This window comes from Mesoplodon mirus, assembly GCF_964341445.2.
Source record: "Mesoplodon mirus genome assembly, chromosome: 5".
Classification (NCBI taxonomy): Eukaryota; Metazoa; Chordata; class Mammalia; order Artiodactyla; family Ziphiidae; genus Mesoplodon; species Mesoplodon mirus.
This window is the reverse complement of record NC_138980.1, coordinates 120,177,801-120,205,642: the sequence shown is the minus strand read 5'-3', so window position 1 is coordinate 120,205,642 and position 27,842 is coordinate 120,177,801. Positions and strand designations below refer to the sequence as shown.

The 27,842-nt window shown below is 38.6% G+C and overlaps 1 protein-coding gene across 1 annotated transcript in view; it reads left to right on the top strand.

Annotated features, from left to right (window-relative positions):
* MSH3 (mutS homolog 3) overlaps nucleotides 1-27,842 on the top strand; it is a gene marked incomplete at its 5' end in the record, with an annotated part of 184,343 nt that overhangs the window by 28,637 nt on the left and 127,864 nt on the right. The window contains 1 exon segment of the mRNA XM_082624087.1: nucleotides 1,599-1,765. Within this exon segment, the coding sequence (XP_082480213.1) occupies nucleotides 1,599-1,765 (167 nt within the window).

Genomic DNA, 27,842 nt, shown 5'->3' with positions numbered 1-27,842 from the left:
TTTCCAAGATTTTGGATCATCTTTTCTGTCATTACTCTGAATTCTTTTTCAGGTAGACTCCATATTTCCTCTTCATTTTTTTGGTCTCGTGGGTTTTTACCTTGCTCCTTCACCTGCTTTGTATTTCTCTGTCTTCTCATTTTGTTTAACTTACTGTATTTGGGGTGTCCTTTTCCCAGTCTGCAGGTTTGTAGTTCCCATTTTTTTTGGCGTCTGCCCCCATTGGGTAAGGTTGGTTGAGTGGGTTGTGTAGGCTTCCTGGTGGAGGGGACTGGTGCCTGTGTTCTGGTGGGCAGGACCGCATCTGGTGGTATGTTTTGGGGTGTCTGTGAACTTAGTATGAGTTTAGGCAGCCTCTCTGCTAATGGGTGGCGTTGTGTTCCTGTCTTGCTAGTTGTTTGGCATGGGGTGCCCAGCATTGGAGCTTGCTGGTCATTGAGTGGAGCTGGGCCTTAGCGTTGAGATGGAGATCTCTGGGAAAGCTCTGACAGATTGTTATTACGTGGCGCTCTGAGGTCTCTGGTGGACCAATGTCCTGAATTCGGCTCTCCCACCTCAGAGGCTCAGGCCTGACAGCCTGCCGGAGCACCAAGACCCTGTTCGCCGCGTGACTGGAGAAGATGGGCTATGAGTTGGGTGTCAGCCTCTGCCCTGTTGTAGCTCTGTCTCAGCTGTCTCCAAAGGTCACCCAGATACATTGGGTTATTCCACCATTCCTCAGAACTTGCATATGCCAGTCTGGGGTTTGTAGATGTCCTCCTGATACTCTTCATTGAAATACCTTGCATTAGTGGTAGTGAGAGATATGCTAATAGTATTAGTTCTCTTCAGTTCAGAGAGCTGGACAGTCTGAGCCTTCATGTGGCCAAGTCAGGAGCAGCTGGCTAGCGGTCCCAAAGTGATAACATGTCAGATTCCAAGAATCTGCGTTCAGCAACGGAGACCCAATGCAGCCAAAAAAAAATCTTTTTAATTAAAAAAAACAAAGGAATGTGACTCCAATAAACAAATTAACATGCCAGAAAGAAAAGCTGTGTAGTGGATGCTGTGGTGAGCCACCCAAACCTCGCCTTCAGGACACATTCCCATCCCCCGAATATTTTTTATTTATTAATTTTATATATTGAAATAGTACCTTACTCCTACTCTGGTGGCCAGGTTTCTAGAAACATATCACTTCTTACTCTCAGTAATGGCAGCCACTATTTGTACAGTACTTTATAGCTTAGAAGGTGTTCATTTGTTTTCTGATTTGACCCTTACAATAACTCTATGAGGGAAGTAGGCTGGTTTATCCCCAGTTACAGAGGAGGACCCTGAGGCCCAGGAGGGTGACAGTCACTCAGTCCGGTGTGTTAGATCCAGGACTTAGTTGGACTTAGGGTGTCTCTGTAAAATCCCATCTAGCATAGTTTAGATTGGTGAGTCTGACTTCCTGTTTAAGAGTCTTGGAAAGCAGACAGGTTTTCAAACATTTTAGAAATGCAAGTACATACTTGTGAGTGTCGTCTTTACTATTTCCACGTTTATTAATGCTGTGTCATAGTTATAATGGGGAAAAATATATTTTTTCTGTGCCATTATATTTTTGTTTTTAGGGAGTGCAGCCCGCCACAGGAGAGGTTGTGTTCGACAGTTTCCAGGACTCTGCTTCCCGTTCAGAGCTAGAAACTCGGATATTATGCCTGCAGCCAGTGGAGCTTCTGCTTCCATCAGACTTGTCACAGCAAACAGAGATGCTCATCCACAAGACCACAGCTGTTAGGTGAGTTGGCACATTGCTGGAAAGTCATGTTGATTCTGAAACTTAGATCTGATTCCCAAACTGATAATAAAGTTGTTAAAAATGATTTTTCTTTATAAAAATATTTCATCAGTAGTAGTGGAAATTCTGAAAAAGAAAAACAAAATGACCCTTAATGTCACCTTAATGAAAGCTTTTAGAAGTTGCTCTTTTTAAAGGGGGTTATGATATTTAATGAAATTATTTGATATTAAAGGGCTTATGATATTATTAAATGATATTATTTGGTAATTAATCTTCAGTTTCTGCAGATAATCATTTCTTAGAAAGTTTATATAGTTTTGGAAATGCCTTATTTGTGCTGCAAGTTTCAATTTGTGGCTGAGTCCACTAGTTAAATTTACTAGATCTATGGTCACTCCTCTTATTTATGAAGCAGTGTGTTAGGCACCATGGCGTATGGAGGGAGAAGATGTGCTTGTGATATGTGTCTGGCAGAGTTTATAATCCAACAGGAGAGGCAGATGTGTAGAGACCTACCTGGATTCCCAAAACATGATGTATTGCATGACAGACATGAAGGTGCCTAGGTGAGAAGATTCTGTACTGTTACCCAAGGAGTTTGGTGGGAGAAGAGACTGAAAAGGTGGGCTGGGGCTCGGGTGAAGAGGACTTTATATATTGAGGAATTTGGACTTTAGACTAGGCCGGAGAGCCCACGAAGATTTACATTTAATAGGTTAACAAATCAGTTGGAAAATCAAATTAATTGACTCAGTGAAGTTCTGTATGTTTCTTTGTTCTTCGAGTCGAATGTTCCTTTTTCATCTGACTTGAAATTCTTTCAAAGTAGCTTTCAAAATATGTTTTTCTGATTGTAACACTAATCCATATTCATTTAGGAAAAGTTGAGAGTTAAAAAAAAACCATAAAAGTAAAAAGCTATAACTCAGAGATAACTACTGTTAAACATCTTGGTGTATTATTTCTGTGTATATGTATCATCATTTTTTGTTTATAAACTTTGATTCATGTTGCAAAATCAGTTTTGTATTGTTTTTTTTTTAAATTCTCCGTGTATTTTTTTACTTTATTACGGAAAATTTCAAACGTATATGAAATTATACTGAATAGTTTAGTGAACCCCATGAATCCATCAACCAACTTCAGTATTTCTCAACCAGCCAATCTCATTTCATCTATAACTCTATGCTCTCCCTCCCTGGATTATTTATCTGAAGCAAATTCTAGAGAACATCATTTCATCTGCCAATATTTCAGTGAGTATTTATGAAGACAAGATGACTACATAACATTCAGTCATAGAAGTGGATCATACAGTAATTTATCTATTCCCCTATTGTTAGATTGTATTCATTTTTTTCAGTATTACAGATATTGCTATGGTGAATATCCATGCATAGAAATATTTGTGTGCATTTCTGATTATTTCCTTAAGCTAAATTCCTGAAAGTGGAATTAATTGGTTAGAGAGTATAAGCATTTAGAAAACTCTTGATTGCTTGCTAGAATTGGTAATATTAATTTATACTTCTACCACTATAGTATAGGCAGGTTGTTTGAGCCCTTGCTAGCAAGGGAAGTGATCATTGAAATAATTTCTGCCAATTGGATAGACGAAAAATTCTGCATGAATTCCCCTTGTTTTGTTCTTAATCCTTTTCTGACAGTGTTCAAACTTGGTTAATTAAAAGTCAGACAAGTAGACTGATAAGGGATGCTGCCTTTGGAGGGCTAAAAACGTTAATAGAATCTCTAAAGATTTTAAAGATAGTCTTCTAAAACTATATTTCCCATATTTTATATCTTTGATTTTGTTAATTTTTTCCTTCATACCTGAGTGTATATTTGATTAAATTAGATGTAATTGAGATTAAAATTGATCAGTTGAATCAACACTCTCATTTTTCTGATTTCCACTTATTTTTTTTAGCTTTATTTACACAATTTATGATTTATTTTTAGTAGAATACTATGATTCAAACCAGTACTACTGAACAACAGCTAGAAATGAAGACCACATTAAGATTTTGAAACAGCACATCATTTAGAAATCTATCACATAAGATATAATGCCCAACAGACAAATGTATAAATTAATTTAGACAAGTGGAAATTCTTCAGTTGGCATAGATTATCGCATTTTGGTGGCAAACACTGTTTTAACTAGACAAAATATTTGAGACTATATTATCATATCTCATACTATGATTATTATACATTCTCAGCAAATTGGATATATTCAATTCTAGCTACAGTATAATCACAGCATTCTAACTAGAAAGTCTTCTTTTTTTTTTTAACATCTTTATTGGAGTATAATTGCTTTACATTGTTGTGTTAGTTTCTGCTGTATAACAAAGTGAATCAGCTATATATATACATATATCCCCATATCTCCTCCCTCTTGCATCTCCCTCCCTCCCTCCCTATCCCACCCCTCTAGATGGTCACAAAGCACTTATTTTTATAAAATAATAAAGGCAAAATTCAATAAAATATTAAAACATTCCACAAAGACATTGCCAAAATGGAATTTTTTGGCTGGCAGGCAGCATCGCCTGGGGATGTTCCTAAATGTTTACTCATCAAATGAGATTCAAAAGCCATTTGGCATACCAAAGATAGTTTGGGTGTCATATGTGGGTTTTACCAAATTTGATGACTGCCTTTGTCTTGTTTTAATTTGTATTTTTCTGGTTAGCATTGGGAGTATGAAATTTTTTCTGTGTTTACTAACCACATGTAATTTTTTATTTTATTCACATAATGGACTAAACAGTAAACAATCCACATTTCTGTGTAGTCTAAAGCTGATCTATATCTAGGTATAGAATGGAGCAGTAGAGATTCAAAAGTCAAACGGTCAAGCAGTGTGGCTCTTGTGACACAGGGTTTGGGTTCGAAAATTGGCTTTCCTCTTAGTGACTTTGGTTGAATTACTCAATTATCTTGTCCTTCAGTTTCCTTTTCTGTAAAATAGAGAAAGTAAGAGTGTTACCTCATAGGATTGCTGTGAGGATTAAATAAGTTAAAATAAAGGCAAAGTGCTTGAAACAGCACCCAGCATAGAAAGCTCTCTATAGATGGAAGCTGTTTTTTCTGTTATTCCCATCAGCCATTATCTTTCTGAATACTGCCTCTCCCCTCTGCTCCATTGGACTTCCTACTAGAAGTATGTTGGACCTTCGTATTCTACTCTCTGTGCATGGCCCTTTATGGTGTCATCTCCTATCCACAGCTATGATTTTCATACGGTTTTTGGCCCTGGGGGATTTCCTTTTTTTTTTTTTTTTTTTTGACTCTCTTGAAAAAACATTTTTGATTATATATTAATTCACTATTTCTCTGTATTTTTAGTGTACTGCCTGAACTAATTAAGCCTCCATACTTAATGGTAGCATTCCATTATTTTTATGCTTAGAAATATCTCTCCTTATTCTGAAAACACTTGCATAATTACTTATTTTATTTTAGTCGATTTATTATTTTAAAAAAAGTTTTACATTCAACTTCTAATTCACTTTTATTTTACTGTGTGAAGTGTGGTCCTACCTTAATTTCTCCCTAAATGCTAGTGGGCCCACTTTAACATCCATAAAATTTAGCCTTTATCAACCAGAGATACAATTCCTAGCCTTGTTTAAAAAAAAAAAAGAAAAAAAAAGTTAGCAGTGGGGATCGGGAATGCTTTTTTTGTGTGTGTGTGTGTGGTACGCGGGCCTCTCACTGTTGTGGCCTCTCCTGTTGTGGAGCACAGGCTCCGGATGCGCAGGCTCAGCGGCCATGGCTCATGGGCCCAGCCGGTCTGCGGCATGCGGGATCTTCCCGGACTGGGGCACGAACCCGTGTTCCCTACATCGGCAGGCGGACTCTCAACCACTGCGCCACCAGGGAAGCCTGGGAATGCTTTTAATTAGGGTATGAAGAACAGAGCTTGCCAAAACTGTTCCATATTTACTACCAGTAAATAACATAGCATTGAATTTTCAAGGAGAAAAGTTTGTCTTGTGTTTCTGGTGGTATCCTCTTCTTTGTTTGAAATAGTGATGGGTAGGTACTTGAGTCTCAGATTTAGAATTCCTTTTTTTTTTTCTTCCACTATAAACCTGAATTTAAACCAGCCGTTTTTGTCACTTAGTGGTTGATATTTTATTAATACTGAAGACATAATAAAACTTTGTGAGAAAAGGCAGAATGCCTTGGAATTACAGAATATCCATTTTAAGTACGTATTAGGTTTTTTGTTTTGTTTTGTATTTTTTAACTTTGACCACAAGAGGTCTCCAAAGCATTTCATATTACCATGGATAACAATTTAAAGACTACTAAAAGCTTCACTTTTATTTTTATTTGTCTAGATACAGAATTAATTTGTATTGTATGATAATTTAGAGTGAATAACTATTAGTCAAAGATAGTACTAAGCTAAAGTTATTCTTTCTCAATAATGATAAACTATCATTTTTTCTTCAGTGAATTATGTTTTATAGATAATTTATGTAAAATTTATGTAAAATTTTATAGATCACTTATGTAAAGCGTGTTTATAGATTTCAGTTTGGTTCTAAGGAAATTAGTCTTACTATATTAATTGTTATTTTTTCCATTTGTTGTAAGAATGTATACATTCTTACATTCTCTCTATAGAGAGAAACAAAGGGAAAGTAATGATTTTAAGCACTGTATTAACTGCAGTTAAGATCACTTTAGCTTAGAGATGTTATATGTTTATAAAACTGGTCAAGAGGAAAGGTATAGAAAACAATAAACAAATATTAATATTTACTAGTTCTCAAAGAAACTGATTTTTTAGGCAAGTCAGATGGACAGAGCAGATGATGGTCAACTTTGAGTCAGAGAGGGAGAGCTTTCTGGGCCCTGACATAACCAAGGAAGGCCTGTTGGAGGAGGTTGCCTGGCATGGGGGCATTTGCAGGACAGGGGGCTCTGAATTGGTAGTGGGGAGGGAGGACAGTATGTTGTGTGTGTGGAAACGGCCCACAGGCCGGAAATATTAGAGGAGGTGTGAAGACAGTGGGGAGACTTTTCTGATTGGAGGAGAACTTTCATGTTGAGAGTTGGGGGGAAGAGAGAGTCAAGGACCTTAAAATCCAGCAAAGGGGTGTGGATTCCTAATGGAAGGCAGTCGGGTCTCTGGGCAAAGAATGGCATGATAGAAGAGGCCTAGTGCGAGTGTTGAGATAAAAAAAAATAAATAAACAGGTCCCATAAAAGAAAAAAACTGTACAGAGAAAAGGATAAGATCAAAGAGTTTGGAGAATGTCAGTAGTTGGGAGTTGGAGGAAGAAGGATAGACAGAAACATAAAGGGAGGGGATAAAGAGCCAGGTAGAGAACCAGGACAAGGTAGGGATATGTAGTTGTAGTCCATCTGTTGCAAATGATATGGTCAGTGGTGTGTGTTATTTTTTTTACAATATTAACTTAAAATTTTCTGAAGCTGCATGACATTTAGAAAATTATACTTGGCTAAAAACTAACCGTGACCAGTTGATACCATTTATCAGTCTGGTGAGAAAGGAAGTCTAGGTTCCCCCCTTGGCCTTTGCTAGCATGGGTGGAGTTGGACCACATTTTTTTTCTGTGGTGTTTGGCTGGAGTAGAGTGGTTATTGTCTGAGAGTTTTCTGTCTTGTTTGGCTGCACCGTTCCTGGGTGTTTGGGGAGAGCAGGATTGTTGGACCTTTTTTGCCTGCTCCTGTTGGCCTCTCCCGATTGTCAGCTTCTTCACCTCCAAGGCTGGGATGTATGTGGCAAAAGTAAACTCAGGGGACTCACCTCTGTGTCACTCCTCAGGTCTCGAGTTCCCTGCTGGTCTGCTTTCTGTCTGCCTTTCAGAGTGTCTTCTATTTGTTTTATGTATAATGTCCAGGGAGTTGTACTCAGCAGGAGAAAGAGGGAAAGGTGTGTTTACTCCTCTTTCCCAGAGCAGAAGTGCTTCTAATCAAGATCTTATTTTAGAGATTGTTCTGAGTATGAATGAACTTTGCTTCCTTGATATTACTTTAATTTAATTAAAATAAAATTTAAAAAGCACTTGGATTATGTTGATAATCCAATGTGCAAATCTTTACTATAGTTTTGTACGTGGGGTGAGTCTGGCTCAGGGAAAAAGAAAACTCCGTTTTCAAATTTTTTATAATTAAAAACAGTTTAAAATTTGTTTTGGTATCACCTAAAGTTTAAGCATGTTAGAACATTTTTAAAAGCACAACCAATGGGGAAAGTCCTTCTTCCATTCTTTGGTGAATTAACAATCTGAGCAGACAAAAAATAACCGTAGTGAAGTTTTACCAGTCCTCCATCAGAGTGCTGTCACGAGGATTAAGTCATATTAGCTTTTTATAAAGTTTCTCCTTTATTGCTTATTACCAAAAAAAAAAAAAAATTAAGTATTTAAGTTAAAATTCGAAAGGAATTGAAGGAAACTCAAAACCAAGTGAATTCAGAGAGCCTGGAGAAGGGCATAAATCAGGTGTAGAGTCTTAGGTCAAAAGAGGAGTGGCCCTGGAACAGGGAAGGTTGGGAGTGGGTGACTCTGAGCACTGGCCACCACTGGTGGAGCCGAGTCACACTTGGTTTACTTACTTGATAGAATTCCAAGCAGTTCACAAATAAATATTCTTTACTTTCATAGTTAAATATTTATTTAAGGTATATTAAAAATGTATAATTAGTGAATCAAACCTGTGATTTCATAAATGTTTATGGCATAGGAAGATTCTTAAGTTGGTATTTGTGTTGAAAAAATAGTGGGTTGGTTTACGAAAAACTACTGAGTTGTAGTAGTAATGTACTTGCAGATGTGGGAACATTCTTTTTTTTTTTTTTTTTTTTTTGCGATACGCGGGCCTCTCACTGTTGTGGCCTCTCCCATTGCGGAGCACAAGCTCCGGAGGCGCAGGCTCAGCGGCCATGGCTCATGGGCCCAGCCGCTCCGCGGCATGTGGGATCTTCCCGGACCGGGGCACAAACCCGTGTCACCTGCATCGACAGGCGGACTCTCAACCACTGCGCCACCAGGGAAGCCCCAGATGTGGGAACATTCTTGAAGGTGGAGGAGGAATGACTGAGGTAGGGGAAACATGCTGGAGCACACTTTAGGGGCAGTGTATGTCATGTTTATCTGCTTCTTGTCATTTAGGTTCTGTATGAGTGTTAAAGCTAAATCCAGTATAAATAGGACCATTGCTTGAATGAAAAAAAATCCAAACCAGAGTTTAAGAGAAATACAGGTGATGTATTTGAGGTCCAGAAAGGGCATTTAAGCTCCCTGGAGTTGGGCTCGTCTCCATTTTTTATAGTAGTTGACCTTTCTAATTGAGGTATTTTATTATGCTTTCAAGTTTATTTTATTAATTTAGATAGCTGGCAGTAAATTCTGATTGATTATTCTTTTCTTATCCCTAAGAAATATTTGTATTGATAGATGTTTGCAGTGGATTCTCACCTTTTGATCCATCCTCTGATTTGCACATTATTATTCATCCATCCATTCATTCATTCATTCATTCTTAAAAATATTTATTGTGTGCCAAGCTTATTACTAGATGGTGAAGATACAAAAATGAGTAAGGTCCCTACCTTCCAGATCCTTACAGTCTACAGGGCTGGTAGTCATGGAAATGAACAGTTATAACAAAAGTGCCAAATGTTATGGTCTTATAGAGTCACTGGTAGCATAAGAACACGAAGCTTTGTCTATGCAGTTAAGCGAGGCTTCCCAGAAGAGTATGCCAGAATTGAGACTCGAGAATGATAGCCAGGCTGATGGGGGTTTGAGAGAGTGTGGCTTTCTCAGGGAAAAGAAACTAGTTTGGTTGGCTGCCCTGGCAGGGTGAGTGTAGCAGCCTAAGGCAGGACAGATGTGGGGTTTGGAGAGAAAGATTGTATAAAGTGGAATTGAAAGAGAATCAAGGTTGGAACAGTGGAGAGAGAACAATATTAAGGAGGGGTTGGATTAAGAGTATCCTCAGAAAAAAACCGAGAAGGGATGGCTCGTGGCAGAAACTGTGTCATAATAATCTTTTGTGTCCCCAGGACCTATTATAGTAGCTTGAATATAGTAGGTACTTAATAAATGCTTGATGAGTGAATGACTAAACAAGTAACTTTTGGAATAAGGAGAATAATGAATATTTCCTGTTTGTTTTTCTTAGGAAAAATGAATTGGGTTTTATAAACGTGAAGGGATTGTTGTAGTAGCTGGAAATTCGTACAGGATATATGATGGTAAATGTGTATTTAAATGTATGAGGATAGCCAACTCATTTTGGGAAGACCATATTAATTTCCTATCATTTGACAGCAAGGTTCCAACCTCATCTCTGGCACTTGAAACTTTTTGTACTGTGATGCTCATAGGAAATCTTTTTTTGTTTTTTTTCTCTTTCTGTTCTGTTTTTCTTATTTTCTTTATTCCTTGTTTCTAGAGTAGAAGATAAAATGTAAAGTTGGCTCCTTTTCCATTCTGTTTCATTCTGTTTATTATATAATAATTTCACTTCACTATTTAGAAAATTCAAAATTAGAATATTGATTGTGGTAGTAGATATGGTAGTGGATTAAGCAGCAGAAATAAATCTAATACACAGTAGGAAAATGTGTCTCAAGGCAAACATTTAAAGAGGAAGTCTTAATATATTAAAAATCTGTTTTATATTGATTTCCTTTTAAAAATTATATTAATTCCTTCTCTGGTAGAAATGCCATTGTATTTTCAGTAGTTTTCTTGGTGCAGATAGTTTTTACATCTCTAGCTAGAACTTTTAATGGGTAGCACTTTTTTAAAATATTTATTTATTTATTTTTGTCTGCGTTGGGTCTTTGTTGCTGCATGCGGGCTTTCTCTAGTTGCAGCGAGTGGACACTATTCTTCATTGTGGTGCGTGGGCATCTCATTGCGGTGGCTTCTCCTGTTGCTGAGCACGGGCTCTAGGTGCCCGGGCTTCGGTAGTTGTGGCTCTCAGGCTCTAGAGCGCAGGCTCAGTAGTTGTGGCTCAGGGGCTTAGTTGCTCTGCGGCATGTGGGATCTTCCTGGACCAGGGCTCAAACCCGTGTCCCTGCATTGGCAGACGGATTCTTAAACCACTGTGCCACCAGGGAAGCCCTTAATGGGTAGCACTTTTAACTCATATATATGAAAATCCAGATTTTAAAACACAATAAATTAATAGATATTCTACAAGAGTGTTTGCTGTGTGGTTTATCTAAATAGTGAGCGTCTTTGTGCATTTTCATTGAGTGTAAATCCTCAGGAATATCTCTATTTTAAAAGAATAATGGGGTGTACATGTTATAGGTTTATTGATAGTAGTAGAATAGGAAAAAACAGAATTTGAGCAGTCTGGAGGAATGATTACTACAGAGAACTCCCAAGGTGGGGCCAGTCCGCTTGAACAGAAAGTTGGGAAGCAATTGTGTGAGATGTGCAGAATTGTTCTACTACTTTTACTTGATTTTTGTAAATCACCTGTTCGTTTGGGGTTGGAGATTTAATTTCATAAAGTCTCCTAATTAACTAAAACATTTTATTCTGAAGTTACATGATCACCAAGGTAATTAGTGGCAAAGCCCACTAGATCTCCAGTCCTATTTGATGTTGATAAGTCCACCTCCTGCCATCATTAAGATATAACCTAATAGCAATATGAAGTACAAAAATCTCCTTAATTGAACTCTTAAAAAAGGTAGCCATCTGTCCTTAGGATCTCTTCAGTTATTTTTCTTCCCTTTCCCTCTTCATAGTTCAAAGATTCATTTCACTTTCTTCCCTTCTAACAAAGCTTCCTTTCACTGTCTACCTTAAATCAAAACCTTGGTTCAAAGCGCACCCCGCCTCCCCACCAGGCTTGCTTATGTCGGAGCCTTTGTGGTTGCAGACTTATCCATTAGTCTTTTCAATGACTCCTTCCTGTCAAACCTTTCTGCTGAAAGGAGATTTCTTACTAATTTCTATTATTTTTGTTGATTACTCTGAAATTATTCCCTTATCTCTTATTTTCAGGCCAGGAAGTTCTTCTCCCTCCCATCCTCTTTTTGTGGATTCTTTTTAACCACTAACCCAAGTCTTCATCCCTAGAGCGATAAAAGTCTGTGAAGTCCTGGCTTGCCTTTTCCCTCTACCGTTTTTCTTCCCTACCTCCCTTTTCCTCTTCCCTTCCTTACCCCTCCTCCCTTCACCTTTTTAAAGAAAATACCTGTCTAGTATTTGATTCAATATATAATTTGATTTAATATACATAATGCTGAGGTTAATGGCGTTTCTCCAGGCTTGCTTGGGAGCCCCTTCACACAACAGCAGCTCAGAAAACTCTGACAAGTTCTTAGGACTCTTTCCCTTAGCACCATCATGAGCTCTTTCTGTTACTTTGTACCTTCAGCTCTGATCAACTCTCTTGGCCATGCTGAGCTGGGCTCTCCATCTCATGGGAGTGGACATGGGCCCTGAACACACTGTACTAGATTCTGTACTAGATTGTGTACTAAATTGCCCCCAGCCCCAACAGGAAGGCTGGTGGAGAGAAGAATTCATGATGAGTGGATCTCTGTGTCTTCCCTGATGGCCATGTTGGACCATGACCACACCACAGCATTAGTCCTTACCTGGTGGGGCCATTGAGATCAGGGGAGTGCTGAGTATCACATGACGTCTTTAAGATTGTTTGTGTCCAGCCAGGGAGGCCTGCACCTGACCCACCCATCAAGGCAGTGCTTTTTGAGCTGTGGTCACAAATCATTAGCAGACTATGAAAACAATCTTATGGGTTGCAATTACCACTTAAAAAAAAGAAATAAAATAGTGTAGAGTCAAAGATAGATGGGTGCATTGTATGTAATAAGCTAAGTATTGTTTTATGAAACTTTGTTTTGCCATTTGCTGTACATCCTAATCATGTATTTAACCCAAGAAAAAGTTGCTTCAAAGACAGATTGACTTCTGGTCATTCCTGTTAACAATGAATCAGGTAAGGTATACAAAACACATTAGCTAAATAATGTTTCCCTTTCCATTCAGCTTCACAAACAGTTATTGTACAGTTACCATGGATCTTCTTGAGATTAGAAGATCCATGATCTTTGCCCATTAAAGGCTACCAGTCTACTTGGAAAGCCAGCACATACACAAATCGCTGCAGTACAAAGTAGATTATATAGTGTGTGTGATAGGAAAGCAAACTAAATACTAAGAGAGTACATGAGAGGGAGAGGATACTTCTGTGTAGAGCAACACTGCTCAGTAGAAATGTAATGTGAATCACATATGTAATTTAAAATTTTTGGTGGCCACATTAAAAAGTAAAAAGAAACAGGTGCAATTAATCTTAATAATATACTTTATTTAATTCAGTATATCCAAAATATCATTCCAACACATAACTGTTACATCCCTTTTTATATATTAAATCTTTACATTCCTTTTTACAAAGTTTTTGAAATCCAATGTGTATTTTACATTTATAGCACACTTCAATTCCAACCAGCCCCATTTCAAGTGCTCAGTAGCTCCGTGTGATTAGTAGCTGCTGTATTAGACAAATGCAGTTTTATGCAATGTAGGGAAGCATCATGCAAGAGAAGGCCTAGAAGGATAGGCAACACTTAACTAGACAGGTGTTGGGAAAATACATTGCACAACGAGAGAAAAGTTTAAACAAAGATGAAATAAGAGTTTGTAGGGACTTCCCTGGGGGCACAGTGGTTAAGAATCTGCCTGCCAATGCAGGGGACACGGGTTCAAAGATCTGGGAAGATCCCACATGCTGCGGGTCAACTAAGCCCGTGCACCACAACTACTGAGCCTGCACTCTAGAGCCTGCGAGCCACAACTACTGAGCCCATGCACTGCAACTACTGAAGTCCACACGCTCTAGGGCCCGTGTGCTGCAACAAGAGAAGCCGCTGCAATGAGAAGCCCATGCACCGCAACGAAGAGTAACCCCCGCTCGCTGCAACTAGAGAAAGCCCACATGCAGCAACAAAGACCCAGTGCAGCCAAAAAAAAAGAAATTCTAAAGAGTTTGTAAAAGATAGTGTAGCTCTTACTATATACCAGGTGTATTCAATGATGATTACTCATATTAACTCATGTAATCTTCACAACAAACCTTTGAGGTAATTACTATTATAGTAATTACTGTGTAATTTATAAATTATAAATTTTTTATAGTGAGGAATCAGACACAGGTGGTCTAGTAGCATGTATGCATATATGCATGTATCTGTCTTTCTGTCTCCAAAGATTACCTTGTCCCAAACCCAGGACCTGTGAATATGTGAGGTTAAATGACAGAGGGGAAATAATGGAGCTACTCAGCTGATTTTAAGGTAGGGAGAGTACCCTGGATTATGCAGGTGGGCTCAGTAATCACAAGTCCTTTAAATGTGGAAGGGTTGGGGGCAGAAGAGTCAGAGTGATGTGCTGTGAGTGTTTGACCCACTCATTTTGGCTCAGAAGTTGGAGGAAGAGGCTACAAGTCAAGAAACGTAGACTGCCTCTAGAAACTGGAAAGGGCAAGGAACCAGATTCTCTCCCAGAGCCTTCAGAAAGGGAACACAGCCCTGTCTATACCCTGATTTCAGCCCAGTGAGACCGTTGGAATTCTGACCTACAGAACTGTGAGATAATAAATGTGTGTTGTTCCAATAAGCCACTAAGTGACAGGTGTTTAATACTGTTGAGATATAATTTTTGCAAGTAGGAATGTAAAAACTAGTTTGCTTCTGACTAAAATATTGGGAGTTTGGAAGTACTTGATAAAGTGATTACTGCCCCTTTTAAGCAATTCCTGGTTGCCAAGTCAGGCAGTCATTTATGTATCGGTAAGGATACTTTACAGTCTTTATGTAACTTTTAACTCTCAACCCCCGGATATCACAGAGTTTACATGTGGGTGATTAAATTGAGCAAGACGAGAGATTGCCCACCCAGAATAAAATCCTATTTCTTCTCACTTCTGGAGAACAGTGGGAACAGCCTGGCTTTCAGGTTGATTGTCATATTCTACCTCCTTCCCACCTACTTATTGCTACAGAGAGACACAGAACTTAGCCTCTCAACACATTCTGTCATTTTTCTGGGGCTGCAGAAGAAAGGGCTTCTTTAGGTTAGTTCCAAGGCCCTGTGAGCATTAAAGTATTTGCCTGTAAAAGGAGAGAAGCCTCTATCTCCCTCCTTGCTTGCTTGTTTCCTTTCACTTTATCTTTCCCTCTGTACTGACAATGCAAAGATTTTACTTAAAGGGTATGTGTTTTATTCAGTTTTGCCATTATCTTATATACTAAAATACTACCTTTGTCAAAATGCTGATATTTTACAATGCTCTGCAAATACATAGATAAAAAGCATTTTTTTTTTTAAAGAACAATTCCAGAGTTAAATACTGGCTAAATGTTGGAAACAGTAGTGGAATTCATTGGTCCCCCGGGGCCTCAGTGATGTGAAGTGTTTATAGGTGTCTTTCCTCTAACCTCAGAAGTGGAAAAATTAGGCTTTTCATGTGTGGTGCTGTCTTTGCCCCAGGAGCTTAGTGAGTGCAGCCTCATCTTCCAGAATTCTCTTTGTAGCTTAGGGAATGTGTATGATTTTCCTGCATTCCTTCTCAGAGGCTCTAGGCCACGCTAATTGCTCCTGAATGATGACAGGTGCTTGTTGCCTGCTAAACAATCCTTGTGTCTAAATCGTATTTTCACATATAAATAAAGAGGTGGTGATTTTGTTTTACAGATAGATTTTCACTTCCAGACTTTTCTATTTGATTGGACGTATTTAAACAACAAGTTTTGCAAGAAGGTTAAATTGATTGATTTTACAAGAGTTTGAGTTGAAAACCCATTGCTTAAGTAAGGTAACATGAAGCCAGGAGTATGGCACACTTTCTCCTGTCCAGTCCCTTGTCCCTTTCTCTGGGCTCTAGTTGCACTAGACTAATTGCTGTGTTCTAAACATGTCATGTACAATGAGAGATGGCACAGGACAGTGGTCTGAGTACAGAGTCTGGGGCCAGACAACCTGTGTTTGAATCCTAGCTTCCTTGGTTTTTTGTCTTTGTTTTCGTTTTTTAGCTGTGGATCTTATTAACCTCTCTGTGGCTCTGTTTTCTTATACAAAACCAGGTATATAATAATGGAACTTTTTCACAGAGTAGTAGTGAGGATTAAGATAGTTAATACATATAATGGGTTTAAAACAGTGCATAGAACATAGTAAGTGCTCAGTAAATATTAGCTCTTTTTTTCATTCTTCACTTGTTTTTTTGCCATTCTTAAGCTATTCTTATGTGGTGTGGTGTGCTTTCTCCTCATCTGTCTTCTAAAATAGTCTGTATTTTAACAGTCTTATTGCTTTTATGAAGCTGTCCTGCAATTTTCAGTTGGGATTCTAGCCTTGGCTGTACATTGAAATCACCTGTGTATTAAATACTGATGCCTGTGTTTTTGCTCTGTGCTAGATTTGGCTTGTAGTGGCTTGTGAGAATGGATGGTTATATTTCCATGGAATTTTCTTTCAGGTAAGCTTTGGTAGCTTAGAATCATCCATGGTGAGAATATTTACACTCTTGAAATTGGCAGATACTACCACAGGCATTCTTTTCAATCTACTTGGTATTTTAGTGATTTGTTTATAAGCATCTCTAAATAGATACTGAGCCCTTTAGTAGGGTTGTGTTAGTTTGCCAGGACTGATGTAACAAAGTACCACAGACTGGGTGGTTTAAAAAACAGAAATTTATTGGTTTACACTTCCGGAGGCTAGAAATCCAAAATCAAGGTTCCAGCAGGGTTGGTTCCTTCTCAGGGCTGTGAGGGAAGGCTTTCCCAGGCCTCTCTCCTTGGCTCATAGATGGCCATCTTCTTCTTATGTTTCTTGATACAGTCTTCCTTTTGTGTGTGTGTCTGTGTCCAGATTTCCCCTTTTCATAGGGACACCAGTCATATTGAACTAGGGCCCACCCTAATGACCTCACTTCAACTTGATGACCTCTGTAAGCACTCTGTCTTCAAAAAAAGGTCACATTCTGAGGTATTGGGGGTTAGGAGTTCCACATAGGGATTTTAGGAGGACATAATTCAGCCCATAACACACAGCAAGGAACTCCTTTTTTCCTTTTTTCCATTTATTCCTGTAGTGAAGATTTGTTGAATTGAAAAGGAAACATCAGTTAGTTATTCATGTACTATGAATTCCAGATCGTCAATTTGTTGATTTTATTATTTTTTTTTTGAAGCAGCTGTTTCTTGGGATAATATCAGAGTTCGTTATTTGTAGAGAAAAATATCAGTTTAGGAAGATTGGTTATTTTAAGTTGTCTGAGGCAGGCTTGAGCTTGTTAATGAACTTAAAGGCATATGATCCGAGTGAAATGGTCTTGATTTTGTGTCTGTCACTGAGAGAATGCTTTTAATCATGCATGAAAAAAATGTTTGAGATGAATTTCCACTAAGCTGAGAATGTTTTAATGCTGATCATTCTCTTCAGGATTATATAAGACTCTCAGAAAAGTAGGATTTCTTTTGCTTTTTCTTGAGGGCATATAATGTCAGGTAAAGATTTTGTGATTTTTGTGATTACTAAAAATGTCTTTGAACCACAGGAAGCGTAAATTATTTTGTAAAAATTTGCTTCGTGTTAGGATGATTGTGTGTATGTGAAATAGTGGATGACATTTAAACTATGATCATCTCAAAGCATATAAATATGGAATGTACTTTTTGAAGTTAAATGTTTTTCTTCAAAATGAGATACTTCTCTGCACCATTGCTTTTTGCTGAATAAATACTTGAATTAGAATCTTATTCCAAAAATGTATTTGAAATACACACTGGCACAGGAATTTGTTGGTCTAAATGTTCAGATATTTGTTTTGAATTTTATTTTATTTTTTACACAGCAGGCTCTTATTAGTTATCCATTTTATACACATCATTGTACACATGTCAATCTCAATCTCCCAATTCATCACACCTCCATCCCCACCCACCCCCGCTTCCCCCCTTTGTGTCCATACGTTTGTTCTCTACATCTGTGTCTCAATTTCTGCCCTGCAAACCAGTTCATCTGTACCAAAATGTTCAGATTTTTTAATAGAAAATTTTTCAGCTATTAATTATATATGGCAAATATATAAAGCTTTAATTTTTAATCAACCTTAAGTATAATTTACATGCAATACAATTTACACATTTTAAGTGTATGAGTCAAATCAATTTTGATAAATAGATACATCAATATAACCACCATCCCAATTAAGATACAGAATATTTCCATCTTCCCAGTCATATTGAACTAGGTGCCCTGGTGCCTCTTTGCAGTCATTTTTCTCCCCACATTCACCTCCTACTCCAAACAAATACTGATCTGATTTGACTGTTACAGAATTTCACATAGATGGAATCATTACAGTATGTACTCTTTCATGTCCAGCCCCTTTCAGCATAATGCCTGTGAAATTCACCCATGCTTTGAGTGTATTGGTAGTTTGTTCCTTTTTATTGTTCAGTAGAATTGCTACAAAACCTGTTTATCCATTCACTTGCTGAACATTTGAGTTTTTGGTACTGTGACTGATTGAACATGTCAAAAGTGGTTTGTGAAGTTTCGTGCTGATGATTTCTCGCTGGACGATGCTTCACCGTTGGGTAGACCAGTTGAAGTTGATAGTGATCAAATTGAGAAATTAATTGAGAACAATCAATGTTATACCACACAGCAGATAGCCGACATAATCAAAATATCCAAATCAAGCATTGAAAATCATTTGCACCAGCTTGGTTATGTTAATAGCTTTGATGTTTGGATTCCACATAAGTTAAGTGAAAAAAACCTTCTTGACCGTATTTCTACATGCGATTCTCCACATAAACATAACGAAAACGTTCTGTTTTTAAAACAAATTGTGATGGGCGATGAAAAGTGGATACTGTACAATAATGTGGAACGGAAGAGATTGTGGGGCAAGCGAAATGAACCACCAACAACCACACCAAAGGCTGGTCTTCATCTATTCTAAAGCGCTCTCCCTTTTTTCCCTTTTCCTTTGATATATTGTGTATATCGTGGGATTGGAAGGGAGTCCTCTATTATGAGCTCCTTCCGGAAAACCAAACGATTTATTGCAACAAGTACTGCTCCCAATTAGACCAACTGAAAGCAGCACTCTATGAAACATGTCCAGAATTAGTCAACAGAAAACGTGTAATCTTCCATCAGGATAATGCAAGACCACATGTTTCTTTGATGACCAGGCAAAAACTGTTACAGATTGGCTGGAGAGTTCTGATTCATCCACCGTATTCATGAGACATTGCACCTTCAGATTTCCATTTATTTCGGTCTTTACAAAATTCTCTTAGTGGAAAATAATTTCAATTCCCTGCAAGACTATAAAAGGCACCTGGAACAGTTCTTTGCTAAAAAAGATTAAAAGTTTTGGGAAGATAGAATTATGAAGTTGCCTGAAAAATGGCAGAAGTTAGTGGAACAAAACGGTGAATACGTTGTTCCATAAAGTTCTTGGTGAAAATGAAAAATGTCTTTTATTTTTACTTAAAAACTGAAGGAGGGCTTCCCTGGTGGCGCAGTGGTTGAGAGTCCGCCTGCCGATGCAAGGGACACGGGTTCGTGCCCCGGTCCGGGAAGATCCCACATGCCGCAGAGTGGCTGGGCCCGTGAGCCATGGCCGCTGAGCCTGCGCGTCCAGGAGCCTGTGCTCCGCAATGGGAGAGGCCACAACAGTGAGAGGCCCGCATACCGCAAGAGAGGAAAAAAAAACAAAACTGAAGGAACTTTTTGGCCAACCCATAGATTCTTTTCCCATATGGGTCATTACAGAGTATTGAGTAGTATTCCCTGTGCTATACAGTAGGTCCTTATTAGTTATCTATTTTATGTATAGTAGTGTGTACATGTCTAGGTAATTGGTTTTAGAGTTTAGCAACTTTTGTTAATTTTTCTAAAGGTAAACTTTAAAATTAACCTGTATCTTTTGTTTTGTCATCTTTGAAGACTGCTATTTAAGTGACCTTTGAGTGACTTGTTTCTGCCTGTGAAATGAAAATGCTTTATATCTATTTAAAGGCATTTCACGCATCAGAAGTAGGTAGGTGAGGTGCTATTTTGGGGAGGGGTAGTGGTTTCTGAAATCCCACATTAGCTTTTCCTCATCTTCATCCTGTGCTCCCCTGGAGTGAAAAAGGTACCGTTAGAGACACATCTTGGTAGCTACTGAGAATATTTTTCATTGCTGATGTGTTCTTTCCTTTGTGCCTGCCCTGCCCAATTTCATCTATTCTAAAGCGCTCTCCCTTTTTTCCCTTTTCCTTTGAGCACATGACTATTCCTATCTTTCATTCTTAAGTAGCAGTAGTAATGTTAATAATAACAGCAATAACTAACACTATGTATTAGACACTATTCTGGGGGCTTTATAATATTTATTGGCTGATTTAATCTTCACAAACCCCCTGTGAGGGAGCTACTATTCTTTTAATACAGATTTCCAGGAAACTGAGGCAGAGAGCTGTTGAGTCTGGGGTTATCCAACTACTAAGTGGCAGAACTGGGATTTGATCCAGACTTCCTGGCTCTGAAGCATAGGCTCTGAACCACTCCATTATATGGCTTCTCAGTAAAAACACACAAAGAAGCAACCATTCCCTTCTTTCACCTCTGCTTCTGGACTTCAAAATGAGTAATGTGTTATAGCACAGTTGACATTATTTTGGTTAATATTCCATGAAACTTTCATTCCTTTATAATGCATATTACAGTTTGTATTTCTATCTCTGGCAGTAAAGTTCCTGACAAAAAGCATGTGTGCTTCAAACAAAGTAGCTTTATTTCTAAAGGTATTACTTTACAAACTGCAGTCCCACACGTCCAGTAGAAAGCACAGGCCATCCTAGCATGTGGTTATTCTTCTGGGAAAACGTCTTAGAGGAGGTGAGTCTTGGCTGGCTTGTTAAATAAGTAAGAATATGTGCACAGGGCTGGGGGTATGGTATGTGGAGACGGGTGGCAAAAAGACCCAGGATTGGGATGGACTGAAAGATTAAGAGAGGATGGAGGTTTTAAAATATTGTTCCAAGGGAGTTCATCCTTAGAGAAGATTTTCAGGGTCAGGGAGGAAGAGCTGGGAGGTTATGACTGTGGGCAGAAATGATGCCTTCTCCAGGCCCTTGGGCTTTCTGCCTCCATTCCCTCCCCCTTCATTTTTCTCTTCCCCCTGGTTCCCCAAAGTTTGAGCACTCTAATCCTCTTAGTTCTTCTGACCTCATTGCAGATAGAAGTACTTCCCTGTCAGGTTAGCAATTTCCAGACAGATGAGCAATTTTTTGCTGGAGTGTTACCTTTTTTTTTTTCCTTAAAGTAACAACTACTATAAAAGAAAAAGTAAAATCAAAAGCTAGAGAAGGGGGCCTCCCTGGTGGCGCAGTGGTTGAGAGTCCGCCTGCCGATGCAGGGGACACGGGTTCGTGCCCCGGTCTGGGAGGATCCCATGTGCCGCGGAGCGGCTGGGCCCGTGAGCCATGGCCGCTGAGCCTGTGCGTCCGGAGCCTGTGCTCCGCAACGGGAGAGGCCACAGCAGTGAGAGGCCCGCGTACTGCAAAAAAAAAAAAAAAAAAAAAAAGCTAGAGAAAATTTTAGAAAGACATGAGTTTACCTAGTGTAGACGTCTTACCTTAAGATAAGGTAAGATAAGGTAAGACCTCCTGTCTTAGTGTTTTGAACAGCAGGCACAGCTGCCATTCGTGCAGGCCTTGGTTACTTCCTGGGCCTTAGGCCTCCTCTGTTTGAGGCCCCATGGAGTTTGCATAGTGAGTGACGAGATTCTCAGTTCTTCTGGCTCCCCAACAGGCCTGTCCTCTGGGGCCAGGTCCTAGTGTTTCCTTACTTTGGGTCTTTCTAACCCTGCGGGGGCTTGCCCTAAATCTGCTTTTAATTTCTAGCCCCCAGTGGTAACTTGTCTAAGGTCCCTTTATCTCTGCTTGCTGGGAAAGTGTGTGTGTAGTGGTGGCCGGGGGCTTCCTGGTCTCTATAGTCTCTGACTTGTACCTCTGTCTCCCTCTTTGTTTGGTCTGAAGCAGGCTCACCAGCCGAAATCAAACTGGGTCTTTCTCACCTCAGTTCACTGTTGCCCATCTGGCCAACAGTAGAGGTTGCCATCTTTCTAAGATGCTGTCTGTGTGATTGTGTGCACTTCCTTCTCTGGACAGCAAAGACTCCTCTTTTGCTTTTTGAAAACTGTATACTTTATAGTGAGTTCTTATTGGATTTTTAAAAGTTGAAAATGAACATATTGGCTCATGTAAGTGAAAAGCTTGAAGGTAGGCTGGAATTGGGCATCGATGGATTTAGGGGCTCTTCTCCTTTGTCTCTCCCTCTGGCGTTTGCCCTCTTACGTTCCACAAGGTAGCAGGAAGGTTGCAGCCATTCCGTTTCGTGGACTCCTAGCCTCCCAAGTTTAAGTCCAGGGACGTGGACAGACATTTTCTCCTGGGAGTTCCTGTGTAAATCCTGTAATCCACTCTTTCCTTTTTCTTTCTTCTTTTTTTTTTTTTTTAATTCCTAAGAAATCTGTGCCTTTACCAAGTTCATAGACGTATTCCTCCATATTTTTCTAGAAGCTTTATAGTTTTAGCTTTTTATTTATTTATTTATTTATTTATTTATTTATGGCTGTGTTGGGTCTTCGTTTCTGTGCGAGGGCTTTTCTCTAGTTGCAGAAAGTGGGGGCCACTCTTCATCGCGGTGTGCGGGCCTCTCACTATCGCGGCCTCTCTTCTTGCGGACCACAGGCTCCAGACGCACAGGCTCGGTAGTTGTGGCTCACGGGCCTAGTTGCTCCGCGGCATGTGGGATCCTCCCAGACCAGGGCTTGAACCCGTGTCCCCTGCATTGGCAGGCAGACTCTCAACCACTGCGCCACCAGGGAAGCCCTCTTTCTCTCTTCTAAAGAAACAATTTTATTTTTTGAATAAGTAGTATATTCCAATGGTTCAAAAATCTAAAACTCTTGTAAGGATATGGGACGAAAAGCTTTTCTTCCATCTTGTCCTTTTTATCATTAAGTACCTCTCTTTGTCTTGTTGTAATGCTTTTTGTCCTGAATTTTATCTTGTCTGATAAGAAAATCTTGTCCCATGCTTTCTTTTTATTTACACTAGCCTAATATATTCATCTGGGCAATTTTTATCCAACCAACCTTTTCTTTCTAACCTTTCTGAATTACTTTAAATTTTACTCCTATTGGTAGTGTAGAAAGTTTTTCTTATTCTTTTTTAAATAAATTTATTTATTTATTTATTTATTTATTTATTTATGGCTGTGTTGGGTCTTCGTTGCTGTGTGGGCTTTCTCTAGTTGCAAGAATGAGGGGCTACTCTTTTTTTTTTTTGAAGGTGTAAATCATATAATCAATCTCCAAAATTAAATGTTAGCAAACAGAATCCATTAGTATACTAAAAAGGATAAATACAAGATAGTGTGATGCCTTAGCTGAAGAATATAAAAACAGTTCAACATAAAGAAATCTAATAATATAACCCATCACATTAGTAAGGTAGAGGAGAAAAATATATGATCATCTAGACAGATGTGAAAAGTATTTTGATAAAATTCAACATCCATTCATCCATTACTAATTACAAGACAACACCAAAAATGACAGCAATACTTCAGGAAACTTCTATACTGTGTAAGATTATACAACTGCAACAATAGCAAGCACTAATAATAGACCCAAAAAAGTCAGAAGAATAACAAGAATAGTTACTATGACCACTAGTATTCAGCATTAGGGGCTACTCTTCATTGTGGTGCACGGGCTTCTCATTGTGGTAGCTTCTCTTGTTGTGGAGCATGGGCTCTGGGTGTGCGGGCTTCAGTCATTGTGGCTCGTGGGCTCCAGAGTGCAGCTTCAGTATTTGTGGTGCACGGGCTTAGTTGCTCCGTGGTATGTGGGAATTTCCCGGACCAGGGCTTGAACCTGTGTCCCCTGCATTGGCAGGCAGATTCTTAACCACGGTGCCACCAGGGAAGTCCCAGTTTTTCCTCTTTTGTAATCCAATCCAAGGTTAATTTTCTTTAAATAAGTGAGTTTAGCCCATTTACATTTGTCATTATGGTAGATATATTTGATATTAGTTTGTCCATAATCAGTTTTCTATTTTTATATCTTAAAGAATCTTCCACTATGTGATCTGTTTTCTTTGTTGTTCTTCTTGGGTTATTCTGATATTTTCATTCTAGTGGTTGTCTTTATAATTTGACATAATGCCCTCAGTCTTCTAAGAAACTGATGGTTCCCTATTATAAGAAGTGATAAATTAATGAATTTCATCCTAATCCTGATATAGAGGCATTGTAACTATGTTACATAGTCTGTTTTATTCAATCTCGATCTCTATTGCATTCTATCCTCAGAGGAAAGAATTAATCACTCAGCAAGCTTGGAACTCAATCCGTATTATTATTATCAATAAGTACACTGTCAGAAGAGGCCTTGGGTTTTCCTAGAGTAGATTGTCAGCCTTTAGCAAGGCTCTTTTTATCTATAAAAATTATAGTTTCAAAAGTCAGCATAGATCATAAATTGGTAAGTTGACATTTGGTCACAATTAAACATTATCAAAATCTTTGTAGGTAGTTTGCTACTCAGCACCAGAGAATCACCAATTTTATGTTCAAGTTGACATTACTGGGTCTAAAGTTTCCCCTTTTTTTAGTGTAGGTTCCACACTTGTTGAGAGTTTTTTTGCCACTTAATTTTTCAAAAACAATATATTTGGCAACACAGAGGCACGTAACATAGGAAAAGGATTTTTTAAAATTAGAAATCTTGGGACTTCCCTGGTGGTCCAGTGCTAAAGAACCCACCTTACAATGCAGGGGACATGGATTCGATCCCTGGTCAGGGAACTAAGATCCCACTCGCTGCAGGGCAACTAAGCCTGAGTGCTGCAACTACTGAGCTCGTGTGCTTCAAGTAGAGAGCCCGTGCACCACAAACTACAGAGGCCACGTGCTCTGGAGCCCACGCGCCACAACTAGAGAAACCCCGCTGCCACAGCTAGAGAGAAGCCCACACGCTGCAACGAAAGATCCCACATGCCTCAACGAAGGTCCCACGTGCCGCAACTAAGACCCAAGGCTGCCAAAAATAAACAATAAATAAATCTTTAAAAAAATAAAATAAAATTAGAAATCTTAAAACAGTCCAGCTTTGCATACCCCATGTAGTGACTGAGACTCACATGCTGACATTAGTCCTCCCATCCAGTGCAGAAGGGCAGTTGCCACCCCAGGCCCACGGAGGAGGAGCATAGCCTCTGTTCAGCCTCTTTTCTGTTCAGAAGGCTTCAGCCTCTGGTCACAAACAGCCTCTGTAGAGGGTGGGAAGGTGTTTTTTTAAATAATTTTTTAAGTCCTAGGTCAATTATGGGACCATCATTGACTTCCTTAATTTTTTGGTGAAAAGATATTTACTGCTCACCTCTAATAGAGCAGCTAAAAACATAGACTGTCTTTGGAGAAGATTTATATTTCCACTTTGTACTCTAGTCCTACAATGGCTGCCAGTATTGTTCGTGTAGATGAGTGTTTTCAGTCTGCAGTTTGCCTGCGAGTCACTCCGAAAACCCTGTTGAAAATGAAAATACCCCCTCTCCTCCAGCTTCTTGCTGAATTCAGATGGAACACATTTGGGGTGTGGCATCTGTGCTTTTAATGTGTGTTGCAGGTGATTCTGATGCAGGTATTTCACAGGCTACAGTTTGAGGAAACCAAGATTGACAGTTCTCTGTTGAATATAGAAATTTTACTAAAATCTAGTTTGACCAATTCTGGTTGGATATTACTCTCTATGTATACAGTGTTTCAAGTAGACTTTTGTTTCAAACATACAGTGATTTGATTTTACCATAAAGAAATCTAGGGAAACAGATAAGAGATTTCACATATGACTGCAATCAGTTTGTGGAAAAAAATGTTTGCATGAGGGTATTTTATATACAGATTGCAGAATGTTGAATTTAACACTCTTGTAGTGCTTCCATGAAAGCCTCAAGGGTAACTGACAAGTCCATTTTTATCAAAATTAATGTGTTTCTAAATCCTTATCTGCTTCTCAAACAAAATATTAGAACAGTAATTGAGTTACCAGCTGCCTCGTGTGTTCACTCTAGGAACTTGTACAAAAGCATTGTGGAACTCACCTAAGGTCATTTGTTGCTTTTTGAGTTACTAAATAGCTTTGCAGTAGGCTTCTAAAAATCCAGGTATTAAGGGTGTCTACAGGAAGATAAAAATTGATAAGAAATTTGCAATAGTTAGTCTGATACTCTCTCCATTGGATTAAGGTGGAAAAATCCTCTTCAGCACTACAGATGGGAGAAAATCCTCCCTCTTAGACTTTTTCCTGAAGCAGCTTATGCCTGTCTAGTCTTGCAGTAGAACAGAAAAAGCCTTTGGAGCTAGGTATGCTGGCACAGATTTTCTGGGGGAAAAGAAAAACACTAAGAAATCAAATTTATAACTTTATTTAAGCAACTCAGAACATCATGACAAGTATAATATATTCCAAGAATGCAAAGATCAGGAAATATGAATAATATCTTACCAGATTAAGTGAGAGGAAACAATATGATTATTTTAATACCTATAGAAAGAGCATTAGCTAAGATTCAGTAATCCTTTATGACTAATTTTATTTTTGCAAGAACTGGGAAACTTACCAAACCTCGGGCTAAGTCATTTATTCCAAAACGCATTAGTAAAAATCATATTTAAGAGTCGAAACCTTGGAAGCATTCCCATTAGTATCAGTAAGAAAACAAAGGATGGCTGTTAGCCTAACATTTGTTCAGCGCAGTCCTGAAGGTCTTAGCCAGTAGTGTAGTGAAACAGGAAAAAGAAATGAAAAATAGAAATTTTCTTCTTGAAGATGATATTAATTCATACATAGACAATACAGGAAAAAAGTGTTTAGCATTGTTGCTGCATATAAAAATTTAGATTCATGTACACCAGTGATAAGCTTTTAGTCAATGTAATAGAAGAAAAGATTCCCTTCACAGTAGTATTAATCTATAATATATCTAAGAGTGAGCACAACCAAAGATATATATAACATGGAGACAATTACAGAACATTATTGTTAGATATAAAAGACATGAATAAATAGAAATATTATGCCATCTTTAACAATAGGATATCTTGATTTGTTAAGATATCATTTCTCTCTAAATTAATTCATTGCAAATCCAGTCAAAAGCCCAATAAGGTTTTTGTGAAACTTGACAAAATGAACCTAAAATTTCTAAAGAAATTCAAAAGCCCAAGAATAGCCAAGACAATCTTGAAAAGCAAGGTAGGGGCCTTGCCACAGATATTGATACCAAGCCATGGAAATTACAATACTGTGGTCCTGATACAGAGATAGACAAAAAGATCAGTGGAATAGGATAGAAGCCAGAAACAGGGTCACACGTATATAGAAATGTGGAGGCAGCATTCTAAATTAGTAGGAAAAGATGGAATGTTTTATAATGGTGCTTGATCCTTAATTGATAATCATATGGAAAATAAAAGTGTATTTCTACCTTCAAACCATTCCCCAGAATAAATTCAGGTGAATTAAATTGGAAAAGCAAATCTTAAAAATTTACTCAAAAATAAGAAATAATTGAAAATTTAAAAACAGATATGAAGAAACGAAATTGAGCTATTTGTAGTGAGGTGGATGGACCTAGACACTGTCATACAGAGTGAAGTAAGTCAGAAACAGAAAAACAAATACCGTATGCTAACACACATATATGGAATCTAAAAAAAAAAAAAAAAGGTTCTGAAGAACCTAGGGGCAGGACAGGAATAAAGACGCAAACGTAGAGAATGGACTTGAGGACATGGGGAGGGGGAAGGGTAAGCTGGGAGGAAGTGAGAGAGTGGCGTGGACATACATACACTACGAAATGTAAAATAGATAGCTAGTGGGAAGCAGCCACATAGCACAGGGAGATCAGCTCAGTGCTTTGTGACCACCTAGAGGGGTGGGA